This window comes from Daucus carota, chromosome 2 (assembly GCF_001625215.2).
Source record: "Daucus carota subsp. sativus chromosome 2, DH1 v3.0, whole genome shotgun sequence".
In the NCBI taxonomy this organism is placed as follows: domain Eukaryota; kingdom Viridiplantae; phylum Streptophyta; class Magnoliopsida; order Apiales; family Apiaceae; genus Daucus; species Daucus carota.
In genome coordinates, this window is record NC_030382.2 from 55494025 (window position 1) to 55506683 (window position 12659).

Sequence of the window (12659 nt, forward strand, 5' to 3'; positions counted from 1 at the left end):
AAAAAGAATTAACATGATCCGGTAGTTGTTCAAGAATGTCAAATGCCTTGTGTCTAATATGAGTCTTAGACAGGCTGAAATTAATTTGTGTGAGTGTGAGGTGAAAGCACCCTCCTAACAGCTACTCACATATTATATTCATGAATATAAAATGGTAGTTGCAGAAGTCTTTTTCATGGCTTCTGTCACTCCCTTTTTCTTAATCCAGCAACTCCCATATAGTTCTTAGTTTTTATTAAGAACATTACTAAAAGTCCCTAGCCTTTAACATGACTTTCACATACTACATATGCACACACATCGAAATTACATACATATTGCATATATAAACCTGCGCTCAGGCTTTAATCAGTATTCAGATTATAATTTTATTTGTGCGTTTTCTGCTGATTTTCTTTTCGATATCTGGTCAGTGATCCCAGAAAAATTTATTATCAACGGTTTTGTTACTTGTGCTTATATATTATGGTACATGATGGAAAAAAGAAAAGCTCTGCTGATAGTTCATATATAAAACCTGAACCTAGTCACCAGAATTTGTCTGTGCCTCGAACTCAAGCAGTTCAAAGAAGTGAAGCAGGAAAACATCTTAAAGATATGGAAGAGAAAAGGTACTCAGATTTATATAGAAACACAACTGAGGAGTTGTTTATAAAGACCTTCATGGAGGGATCATCAGCACCAACCATGGATATGCTAGGTTTCAAGAATCTTACTCAGAACTTCCGCGCTGATAGTGAGGAACTCTTCAATAGCTGGCTGACAAACGGAGAGGCAAGAATGTTAACTATTTTTAGCACACATTTTTATCAATAATTCCTATAGTAGTAGTAGTGTTCAGTTTAATCAAACATAGGGAAGAATTTTATATAGGTTTAGATGCTAGAGTCTAGAAAGCTTCTTCATCAGTTGAGTATACTTCATAAACAACTCTTCTGTTACTCACCAACTTGTATCTTTGATGGTACTAGAGCTATGAAAATTATGGAATAAACTCACTGAAACAAAAATATTGTTCGACTCTATAGATTGTTGACGTTCTGAGTGACAAGTAAAATTGATTGTTCTTATCTCTGGCACTCACAATCTCCTCTCTGGACAGAGGACCTGGAGTTGGACACTTCGTGTATTGAATTGAAAATTTTATACTTTGGTCCATCTTTGGCACATAATGACCTTGATCTATATTCTTTTTCTTTTCTAGACTCAAGTCAACAACAATTCAGCAAGCATAGCTCATCGAACCCGGCAAGCATCACGAAGGTTTGTAAGTTGAAATTTATAAACTTTTAAGTTTGTACACTGAGATTTATCAAAAGTAGTTTATATATTCAATTGTCCTTCACAAGGATAACTCACTAGACCTCGATATTTACATTATTATATTTCTCTTTACCTCCCTGATTATATGATAACTTTTTCCAGATGATATATATTTATGATCAATTAGGAGTAAGGTGAACTTATGCATATCACTTAATTGAATGCCCTCTAAACTCTCTTTCTTTCTTTACATAGGATTTATCTTGCTATATAGCTTTGATCAAAAAATAGTTAAACGGATTAAATTATAATAACACATTGTTTTGTTTCCTGCTTCTTAGAAAGTTAGTAACACATTTTTTTTTGTTTCCTGCTGCTTTTTTACGTTAATTTTATATGCCTAATGTTTTCTTCTTGTCCCATACTTCCTCATTTCTGAATAGGAGGTGTAAGAATCTTTAGAAAATATTGGTTAAGCGTGTGATTTTCTAAATGCAGAATTACCTCTGAATTGGCCCCGTTGCCTAATCAGCAAAATGGTGTAATAAATCAGAAACGAAGCAATGAGAACCCATCTTCAGAACATGCTTGCGTTGGTGAAGAATCTTCAAATGACTTCAATCAGTATCCCACCAGGTGACTCTTCCTTAATCCCTTTACCTATATCTTTCTATATATTACAAGAATATTTAGAATGAGATGATTATAAACTCAGTTAGGGGCTTCATCATGATTGAATCTTTGTGCCCACAGACCACACTTAGTTTCTGTGTAATGCATTCGCCACATGTTCAACACTTTAAACATGAACTTTATATTACCCCTGTTTTCTCTATTGTATACAATATGAAACCTTCTTGAATATCTGAGTACAAGTAATAAATGCCAACTGATTTGTATCATATCTAAGCAGCAGTGCAGTGGAGAGAGGGGTGCCAACTGGAAATCTTCACTTGGCCAAGGTTTGTGTAAGTAGGCCATGCTAGTGCATCAGGTCCAGTATAGTGTTTATGTATTAATATATTTCGCACCTTATATGCAGGCATGGTTTAATAGTTCTCAGCCCATGACTAGAAGTCGCTCCTCTGAATTAAGGTATACTCATAAGTCATAACATAAATTATTTATAACTTATAGCAATTAGCAACCACAGTATCCCAATGTTTTATGTCTTATATGCAACTAAACTTTTCGCAGGAAAAGATATGTTGCATCACAGAATCCACAGACAGCATTTGGCATGGAAGCTATGCATAATATAAATGCTTCTGGACATGGTATCAATAATTTGCAACAAGATTTTGCAAATTCAGATGGCTTGTCGAAAGTTCCATTTTCTGACAACCCGAGTCACCTCAATACATTTATGTCTCCATCAAATTCCTCATCATCTAATTTTAACTCTCCCCAAATGGGTACTGTGGATAATGTGTCTTCTGTTGTGAGCATGCTGAAGGGTACACTAGAACGCAAGTGGCTTAATAACCAGAATGAAAAATATGGTGAAGATAGTTCATTAGGCTATTATGGTGCTCAAGGAATCGTAGCTAATCCTTGTCTTGAGCAGGAACAAGAATTACATAATTATGAGGCACAAGGAACATTTCAAGATACTACTCTCCAAGTTTTTGATCCTGAAGTTTTGCAAAGGGTTCAAGGATTGATGGATATGGAACTAGAAGAAACTGTCCCTCCTATAAATTTAGTTCAAATGAACACTGTATCTCGAGAGCAGTCACAGAGTGAATCTTCTGCTGCTACACCTGCAGTTTCCATTGGTTTTGATGCATATGATGGTCCCAGTAACTCAGGTCAAGCTCGAAGCAATGGTGAAAGCTCTAGACAACAATTTGCAAATGAGAAGAATTCCATAAACGGAATTAGAGCCAAAGGTATGTGCAGCCGACCAATTAAGCTTATCTGATGGTACTTATTCAACTATTCTGATGTTTTTCCGTTTAATATGGTCTGCTGCAGCTAAAGATGTTATAGAAGCCCACACTTAACCGTCTCTTTAGTTTATCTAAATCATAACATCTGCTTATTACAAAATTAATTCCCATACTTCGGCAGTGATAACATATTATTGGTTCAGTTGCCGTGCTTTTGCATCAAAAAAAGTAGAAGCATCACTAGAGTGTCTTGTCATTTTCTTAACCATTCTCAGAAATTGAAACGATTCCTTTATTATGTCATTAATTACTGCACTTTTTATTTTGCTGAGATGGAAGTAGATTTACAAAGAACCCAAGTAAGAGAGCATATGATGTTTATAAGATTCGGATCACTTTTTAGCTGTGATTCCATATTCACTTGAAATTAGTATATGCATATGTGCCATGCAGTGTAAACCGGTCCCTCAGATATTGGATCCGAAACCATCTATGCTGTTCAAGGAGGAGAATGTATATGGTGTTTTAGTTGTCCTCAATGAACTTGTTGGCTACCAACCATCTACCATATCTCCTCTCAGATTTTCTTACCAAGAAATATTTTTGTAGTACTGAAGCATCTTTTTTGCAGATATTAGAGAAAGGATACAGGATAACCTAAAAGAAGATTCTCAGGTAAATTTTTGCCCGTCCTTATAAGTCTTAAGAGTGTCGCTGTGTTCATCACAGTGTTATCGGTATTATGTAATTTCCATTCCTTATCAGACATCTCTTGAATTTGCTTTCAGCAAAAAGGAGGTTTGGTTCGATATGGCTCTGTAACATCAGCTGGTTCAGGTAATTAATACATGTTTGGATCTCAGAATTACAGTTATTGCATTCAATCCATATTTTCTATGTAATTGTAGGGTCTAAACAGAAAGGTGTTTTATCTAACCAAACTAAAATGTGGATTACTTATATATCTATGGACTGAGTTTAGACCGGTTGAACTATAACCAGCACTTAAACAAATACACATGTGATTACTATCAATCCACTGCAACTCAACAGGAGAAGGCCTTAATTTCACTATTTCGACTTTTAATTACATGGTCACCGGTATATAAGATTCACATAATGTTCTGCAGATAGAGAAATTGACTTCTGGAAATTATAGAACATATTGTATAACTTAATGTTGGTGCAGTCCTATTATGTGTTGTTTACGCAGTGTAACATTAGCAGTTCCGTTGAGTACATTCATGTGTTATTTTCTAAATATTAGTAGTACTGCAACAGATAAAGGTGATTCCACAAAGAAGCGAAGAGTGGAACGATCACGAAAGTAAGTATGGTACTGAATTCTCCAGACATCACTGTCAAGTATTGTGCATGCATTATAGTCTGTGCTTTCTTTAATGCTTCAAAAGGATTCTGCCTTTCTTTATAAGATGCAACATAAGAACATTGAGAGGAATGTAAATAGATCTATGAAATTACGTTGTGCAGGCCTGCTGGGCACGACTCTAATTTTTCAATAAAATTTCTTTTATTCTTTTTTGTCGATAAAAGTACTGACAACTTTCTTTCTCTATATCTTAACCGAGAGAATGTTAATCCATCAATATACAAAGAAAATAGAATCATTTCCAACAACATTCTGCAAGTACATAATAGTATCATGGTCTATTTTGTCAGAACATCAGTTCCGGTGCTGATATTATGAGAAATGGTAAAATATATTCACTGCATGTGCTTGTGGTAACACTGCTAATTGACATTGCTTTTTTTAACGAATGATCCAGGATGGCAGAGGCAAAGGAAAGAGTCCTGACACCAGCAATCCCCTCAGATATGCAATCTGTATTGAAGCGCTGTGAAAATCTGGAGAAGGAAGCACGATCACTGAAGCTAAACTTGTCTTTCATGAACAGGTGACAAAACAAACATGATTTAATCACCATATTCAATTATCCAAAAGATAAATCAGTTATTTACCTTGCGAAGTAAAATAACTACTTCTTCCAAGTTTTACACATTTACAAGAAAGATACTTTGTTTATGTATATTTCAGAAAGGACTCCGAACAGACTAAGCAGATAGAAGAGCTCCAGAAGCAGAACGAGGAATTGACAGATGAAAAGGAGCGCCTCCTGGAAGAAATCGAAAGGATCATCTCTGAGACAAGCAAAATGTAGACTTCATCAGGATCTTTACAGTTAGAATACTTCTTAATAGCGCCAGAGCAAAGCAAGGATCACAGATCTTATGGACAACTCTAAACAGGCTTCCTTCAACAGCATTCTAAACCAGTGTCGCACAGAGTTCAAATCTCGAAATGACCTCCCCCAACAAATCCCCCCATCTCAGTATGAGAACCTCGTGGAGATCATTTTACAGAAGACATCATCAAAAGTTTTTGAACGTTAATTGTCGATTCCGGAACGATTCAAATTTAGGAATACTTTTCACACTTTCCTTAAGTTGTGCCTCCATTGAGGTCACTAATTTAGGAGTACTTTTCACACTTTCCTTAAGTTGTGCCTCCCTTGAGGTCACTCGCAAACAAACCATTGATCTTTCATTGAAGTGATAGTGTACAACTTTTACTTCCTTTGGAAGTGTAGCACAAGTGACAAACCTCTGTATTGCAAACTTCTAATTGCCCAAGTCCTTCAAAACTATGCCACACTTGAAAATATATGGCTGCAAAATTTTGTTTCCCACTTGCTGAATACAACTTTATAACTTAAGAAAATGAGATGATGAAAGAAATAATTCTGCGTAATGTGATATAGTAGATATTAAAAAACAAGTACATATTTGTACCTGCGTATAAAGAAGTGTTACTTTATGGCGTTGATATATGAAGATTCACCGTCTCAAAACTTATTCACTTGCCTTCTTTTCATGTAACTTTTCACTACATCTGCGTATTTCAGCAGCTCTATATTATACAATGTACATGCGCCGGCCCAATGTATTTTATCACCCGGATCCTCTGTGATACAGTGCATCGAGTCGCTTTTTTACAAGCTATTACTACAAGTATGTTACAACTTACAATCATTTCACATCACAGATTTTAGAATATAGGAACACTGTATCTCATGGGAAGCAAGCACTTGCATAAAACGAATGCTACCTTCCACTAATGAGCTCTTCAATTCCAGGGAGGCCGATCCTTTTCCCATATTGAATGACTAGCCAGGCCGCGAAAGAGAAGTAAGCTACAAGAAAACAAGTTTTCTTTACACGGGCAGCCATAGGTAGTGCCCATGCTGCAGAGATCCTACGAATGGGAGAAAGTGCATGGTGTAGAAGTCTAGCCAGACTGATGGAAATTAGTGAGGTTGAAAAGCCGGTAAATACTCCAATGATTACGTCCCATCTCCAACGCTTTACTCTTGCCAAGCCAGCCAGCCAGGATATTAACATCTTTGAGGACCTTTAAACATAAAAACCGTCATATAAAGCACGAACGAAGTACACAATACTAAAAACTATATACTGTCAAATTCTCGTAAATGTCGGTCTTGCATATCAACATCAACTATATCTTAAGGCCATAATGATGAATCGCTTGATGAAGTAGATGATCATGTGACATGTTAAGGCCACTGAAGCTATGTTACGCCCTTCAAGCAGACAATAGTATTTTATTGTCAGGTCAAAAATTCATTTTAGCTGTATTGAATTCTGACTCACACCATTAGACACAGACATGATAGGGACAAAATACTGCAACAAGCTGTCACTCTGATGGTATCTTATCCTGTAAATTAGTTATTAACGCTAAGGGGAATATAACTACACTGGCTGTCACAGGGTCGGTTGCCTCGGGTACCTGCTCTAGTCTACATCTACTATGGTTAAAAGTTCAAAATAAGGATCATACAGGTATAGAACACCTTGAGAAGCAAAACATATAGAGACGCTCAGTACTATATATTTACTCACAGGAAGAAGTACCGCCTGACCATCTCAAGCGTAGATGGATCGCTTGCATGGCAATTAAATAACCCGTCATGATATAGGTTAACCTTAGAGATGCCCAATGTATACCAACAGTCATATGTTTCATTCACCTAAAAAGCAAACAATAATATATATCACTAAATCATCATTCATAGTAGGAGCCAAGTGAACTTCAAACAAAAAAAAAATTACAGATTAACATAATTATTGTAAACCATGTCTGAGCCACATAATCTTTATAAATCAGCAAGATCTACCTTGAACTCATCTTTGGATAACCAGGCAACACCAAAATTGGGCCTGCAGTCATGTGGAAGGGCCTCATTAGGAGCTTCTGCCGATGCAAGTTTTACTTGACCTGAAAGATCTATGTATTCTACCTGAAATTGACATCACGAAATGGTATTAATATGAAACAACTGTTAATTTTTCTCTCATACTCCCTAAAGAAGGAAATAGTTATTTAGCAAAAAAAAAAAAAGAAGAAGGAAATAGTTTATTGGCTGAATAGTTAAACTGAATTAAAATCACATATAAGAAACCCAAATAAATACACCTACTGCTTCTCAAAAATTACAACATCAACTAAATGTGGGACTTTCTAGAGTGACCAATTAACATCGCTTCATACACCAGATAGGCAGATATCAAGGCTGGAAAAGTAACCAGGCTGGATAGACTTTAGCTTTAATTGTGGATCATAATCCATGAGACCATGAGATAATCAGACTCGGTCCATATATAGACCCTAACAACTAATTATTACGTCTCATCACGTACTCTTAGTCCATTATCCGCGTCTTCAGACCCCGCTTATTGACAAATTATTTACCTCTTTCGATCTTACTCTACTCTTAGTCTTAAAATTTACTTTCTTATAGGAAACCCATAGATCAGTGATGATAAAATTGTTTGCAAGTTTCAATTTAGGCAGATGAGGAATATCAAATATTTCAAATTAGTATCATTTCCCTCTATTCAAGTGTAAGTTCTATCCAAATTACAAATTAATATCATTTCTCTAACTCTCTACATATATTTATTTATCTGATACTCAACAAATATCTCTCTCTCTCTCTCTCTCTGTGTTTATAATAACTAAATTTCCATCCTCAGTTTACACTAGAAAACACAAAATAATCCCAAAATCTAATATTCAGAAAATTAAAGTTCCTGGTTGAGATTGAATAATGAAGTTCGGTTGATTTTATTCCAATGTTTTTGATACTGTATTGTATCAAATTTAATGGTTTACGGGTTTGATAGAGTCCCATTGAACAGAAGGGAATAGAGTACACAATCTTATATTCTCGTCAAACACATTACCAGAATTTTTCAGGAATTACAAGACTGCAGCATATGGATAAAAGCTACAAAAATATATTAAAGGGCCATTGATAAATCTCATGCACAAACTTATTGATTAGAAGACAGAGAATTGAAGGCCCACTTAAACTATCTTATGTTCCTGACGTAGCACGACTCGATGACCTAGCCATTCACTTCCACATTGTAGTTGAAATCTACCAGAAATGAAAATAATATAACTATTCCTGTCATTTGTCCAGCAAAATCTATAAATTTACCACTCTAGAAATAATTACATGTGCTCGCGAAAATCTGGAATTATAACAATCGAGGTATTTATTTATTACCTCAAAAATAGATGCCCAGTAATAATCATAACGACACCGGAATTTCTTTCTCTCAGATGGATAAAACACATTTTTGGCTTTGTAATTCAGAAATCCAAGTTCACAGATCTTAGACGACCTAAGATCCACTCCTGTAGATAAGTTAAAATCATTAAAGCAGGGTACAAATTTATATGAGTGTATATAGAATATTTAAAAATCTCCACCTGCAAGATCGAGCAACAAGACAATGGAAAAACAGTAAGAACCAGTTTTGCTAAGTCAGCAAGATTGGAAATCAAAAGTAAGCACTCTAATAAACATACTACTAATCTCTTTTGACATGAAAGCACCTTGTTCCTCTTTGAAAGAGATTGTATCAGATTACAGACAATAAAAAGGGAAGCGAACAGGGAAAGAGAGTGAACGCCACAGGTAAATCATCAAAACAGGTAGCTAAAAGAAGCTTCAGCTTTTAATTAGATGCTTCAGCAGTTGTCTAAAAATTTAATAATTTTTAAGATACAGAAAGACCATGAAGTGAGTAAATGAGGGTAACGAAATAACTAGGATGACCGTAACACAGATGAAGAACCTCCTAGAGACATTAAAAAGAAAAGTAGTGACTTCACTAATACGTCAGTTGTGCAGATGGTATTACATGGAGTTGTGGATCACTGAATACTCATCAGCCGAAATTCAAAACATTTGATAAGTACACACATCATTTTCCATGAGAATTGTAGCTTAACATTGTAGAAAAAGTGTGCGCCTGTGCGGCAATTGAATGCATCTGCTAGAAACAAGTGTAATACTGATTTTCTGGTTCATACCAATTAAGAGCATCTCCAAGAGCCTCTTCATTTAGGCTCCTAACTTGAGATTTGAGGAGGGAGAGGAAGAATATTACTCCAAGAAACTCTTAAGTGGCTCTTAAATCACTCAGAGCCTCTTGTTTCTCTCTCCTCTCTCCTCAGAGTTAAGAGCCACTACATTGCTCCTAACTTATTTTTCACAATAAAAAAATCTTTCCCTCCAATTCACCTCCATCTTTCCATCTCTTTTGTTATAGTGGAGCCCAATATATGAATAAAATATGAAATAGAGAAGAGATGTAGAGAGTATTGTTGGAGTTTACACTCTTAACTTTATCCTAAATTGCTAAGAGCCACATTTTTTATATTATATTTAGGAGCCAACAAGGAGGCTCTTGGAGATGCTCTAAACGATCCTGCTAAAAACAACTTTATAACCGATTCCCTCATACTTTCCCCTTCATAAGCACACGGACTCAAACCACTACAAAATTATTAGACCAAAATACGCTTCCTACTAAACATTTTTCAACATCTGTTTCATTATCCTCAAAACACGGAGTCTAATTTCTCCCAAACCGAAAACAATCACTAAAGCCAAACTACAAACATAAGAACTCATATCAATTTGGAATTGAACATTCGAAGCTCTAACAAACTTCACTTTGCTTTCCTAACAAAAACCGAAACTATAACTACATTAATAACAGCTCGCAACTAACAAAACCGATACAAACCCTAGTATATACATACAAGCATTTTAACTCACAACATCAAAATTAAACATGAATAATTCAATTGTAGTACAAATTAATGCAAGAACTACTCACTGCTAGATATAATTTTGCACTGAGAGGGAACAGAAATAGGATCGGAAATCGAGAAGTTTCCGATGAGTATCGAGAACAAAACTACCATCGATGAAGCTGATATAAACAAGGCGAGAGTGAAAATTAGGGCACAGGAGCAACGGAGGAGGCCGGAGACGTGAGGCTTCTTCCGGTCGGGTTCCGGCGAGTCCATTGATGTGAGGATTTTATTGTGGTGTTTAAATTGAGATCAATTGCGAGAATCTCCGGCCACCAGAAGAATATTCCGGTGATCGGCGTGAGAATGTGTGTGTATTGAATTGTGTGCGTAATTTGGTGAAATGTTTGACTCTGTTAAAATGTTCTGTGGTCCGTCAAAGGAAGATACTATAGCGAAATGTCAGAAATTTGTGAAAGTAAAGTATTTTATTTTTGTGGTGTTTTATGTGTTGTTAATGTTTTTGTGATAAAGGAAAGGAAAAAAAATTGTTAGAAATGGCACGTTTTATTAAAAACAAGCTTTAAGTTTGGACGAAAGAAATGACTATTAAATTCATATATAATAAAACCGTTCTGAAATTAACATGATGATAATTCTGATACGGATTTTTAAAGTTACATGAAAAGGTTAAAATGATATTAAAAAAGTTATGAAATTTGTTTAAGTCGATAAATTGATATATACTAATATTGTTGTTAGATTGAATATCATGCTATCATAACTAATCGATTGATTCATATATATCAGAAATTTTTAAATTTTTTTAACAAATTAGATATTTTTGGTTAAAATAAAGTATAATTAATAAATTAATAAAATATTTTTGAAATTAATTGATAAATTTTTGATAAATAATAAATCAGATATTTATAGAATACTGATTAGGCGCTTACGAGTTACGACGGTTATCCCTTTTGCTAAGAGTGAGTAGAGTATTAATAATGATGGTTTCAGACTCCCAATTAGGGGGAGAGTATGGCCGACTCGGCTCGGTTTCAGCATAAAATCGAAACTGTAACTATATGTTTTCGGTTTTTAAAATTAAAAATCGGAGCCGTCGGTTCAGATTCGGTTTCGGTTAAAAAAATCTTGGTTCGGTGATAACCGGCTCGTTTCGGTTACAAAACTGACAAATATAAAAATATTAAATAATACAGAAACGAGATAAATTAATATGCGTAATCCGTGAAATTAGATCCTCAAACTGATTTACTAAACCAAGGTTGCTGACGGCTTAAAGAGGAGATGGACGAGGGTGAGATTGAGCCTAGTGTCGCATCAATGCTTACCAGATTCTGATATTCATGTATTTGAGTTGTGAAATTATAACTTATACTAACAAAACCAATTGTCAAGTCAAATGATTTGAAACGCGAGCAGAAAATTCAAAGCCAAAAATCAACATCATGTAAAAGAAATTAACATTAGTTGAACTAATAAAATATACTATATTTATTTGCTTGAAATTATTTTAAATTCATATAATGTATATATATATATATATTATTTATTTATTTATATTATCGGTCCAGTTCGGTTTTAACCAATAATTGGAACCGAACCCACAACATCGGTTTGGTTTTTTATTTTTCGGTTTCGGTTTCGAGCCGATTTTTTGCGGCTCAATTTTTACCGGTTTTTATCGATTTCGGTTTTTTTTTGGGTTTTTTGCTCAGCCTTACTCCGAACATAGAAGTTACTGTATTTGGTCGAATGATATTAAGAATTTATTTAGTATGAAAATGAAATTAACCAAGTTTCATGTTTGTTTGGGCTAATTTTGCTCTTTACACTCATGCTCGAAGGACTGAAATCCCAAGTATACGAGCTTTTGAAATTCAACGAGAGACAACTTTTCATTTTGGTATAATCAGATTATACAAGTATTTGGTCGAATGATATTAGGAATTCAACCAGTGTCAACCTGCATTCTTTTGTAATTTGGGATTTTATATTTATTTTAAAAAACTAACACTTACACGCATCTTAGAATATGTAAAAAATTATATTATAAATATACATCGGTTGTCCAACAAAGAATCACAGCCAGGGACGGATTTAAGATTGGGGCAGTGGAGGTACTTGCCCCCACCGAGTTTTAGACTAAATCCATATCTCTACTACAAATATGATCAGATGTAGATTTCGGATCGGATCAACCTAAATTCATATCCATATCCATTTATTTTATCGGATTCGGATTCAGATCGGATCGGGACCGCATTTTTTACAGGCCGATCCATATCCGGATTCATTAGGATCGCGGATCACGGATCGGATATCCG

The 12659-nt window shown here is 35.0% G+C and overlaps 2 protein-coding genes across 6 annotated transcripts; one reads left to right on the forward strand and one right to left on the reverse strand.

The window, feature by feature from the left end:
* Nucleotides 1-131: 131 nt before the first annotated feature.
* On the forward strand, nt 132-5838 carry LOC108205683 (protein CYCLOPS). Of its 5 annotated transcripts, none has more exons than XM_064088348.1 (11): nt 153-774; nt 1205-1263; nt 1762-1899; nt 2180-2231; nt 2306-2358; nt 2461-3155; nt 3787-3830; nt 3944-3992; nt 4437-4482; nt 4943-5071; nt 5212-5838. In XM_064088348.1, the coding sequence occupies exons 1-11, from the start codon at nt 466-468 to the stop codon at nt 5333-5335; spliced, it is 1698 nt and encodes a 565-aa protein (XP_063944418.1). In that variant the 5' UTR covers nt 153-465; the 3' UTR covers nt 5336-5838. The 5 variants fall into 5 exon arrangements, with proteins under 5 accessions (XP_063944420.1, XP_063944418.1, XP_063944416.1 ...); XM_064088346.1 differs by having other exon boundaries at nt 155-774; nt 2177-2231; XM_064088349.1 differs by having other exon boundaries at nt 155-774; nt 2180-2225.
* Nucleotides 5839-6017: 179 nt separating this feature from the next.
* Nucleotides 6018-10759, reverse strand: LOC108205684 (uncharacterized). Its single transcript, XM_017375701.2, has 5 exons — nt 10395-10759; nt 8771-8901; nt 7373-7495; nt 7098-7225; nt 6018-6585 (listed from the first exon to the last, which is right to left on the reverse strand). Exons 1-5 carry the CDS (start codon nt 10585-10587, stop codon nt 6279-6281), a joined length of 882 nt encoding a protein of 293 aa, XP_017231190.1. The 5' UTR covers nt 10588-10759; the 3' UTR covers nt 6018-6278.
* Nucleotides 10760-12659: the final 1900 nt, after the last annotated feature.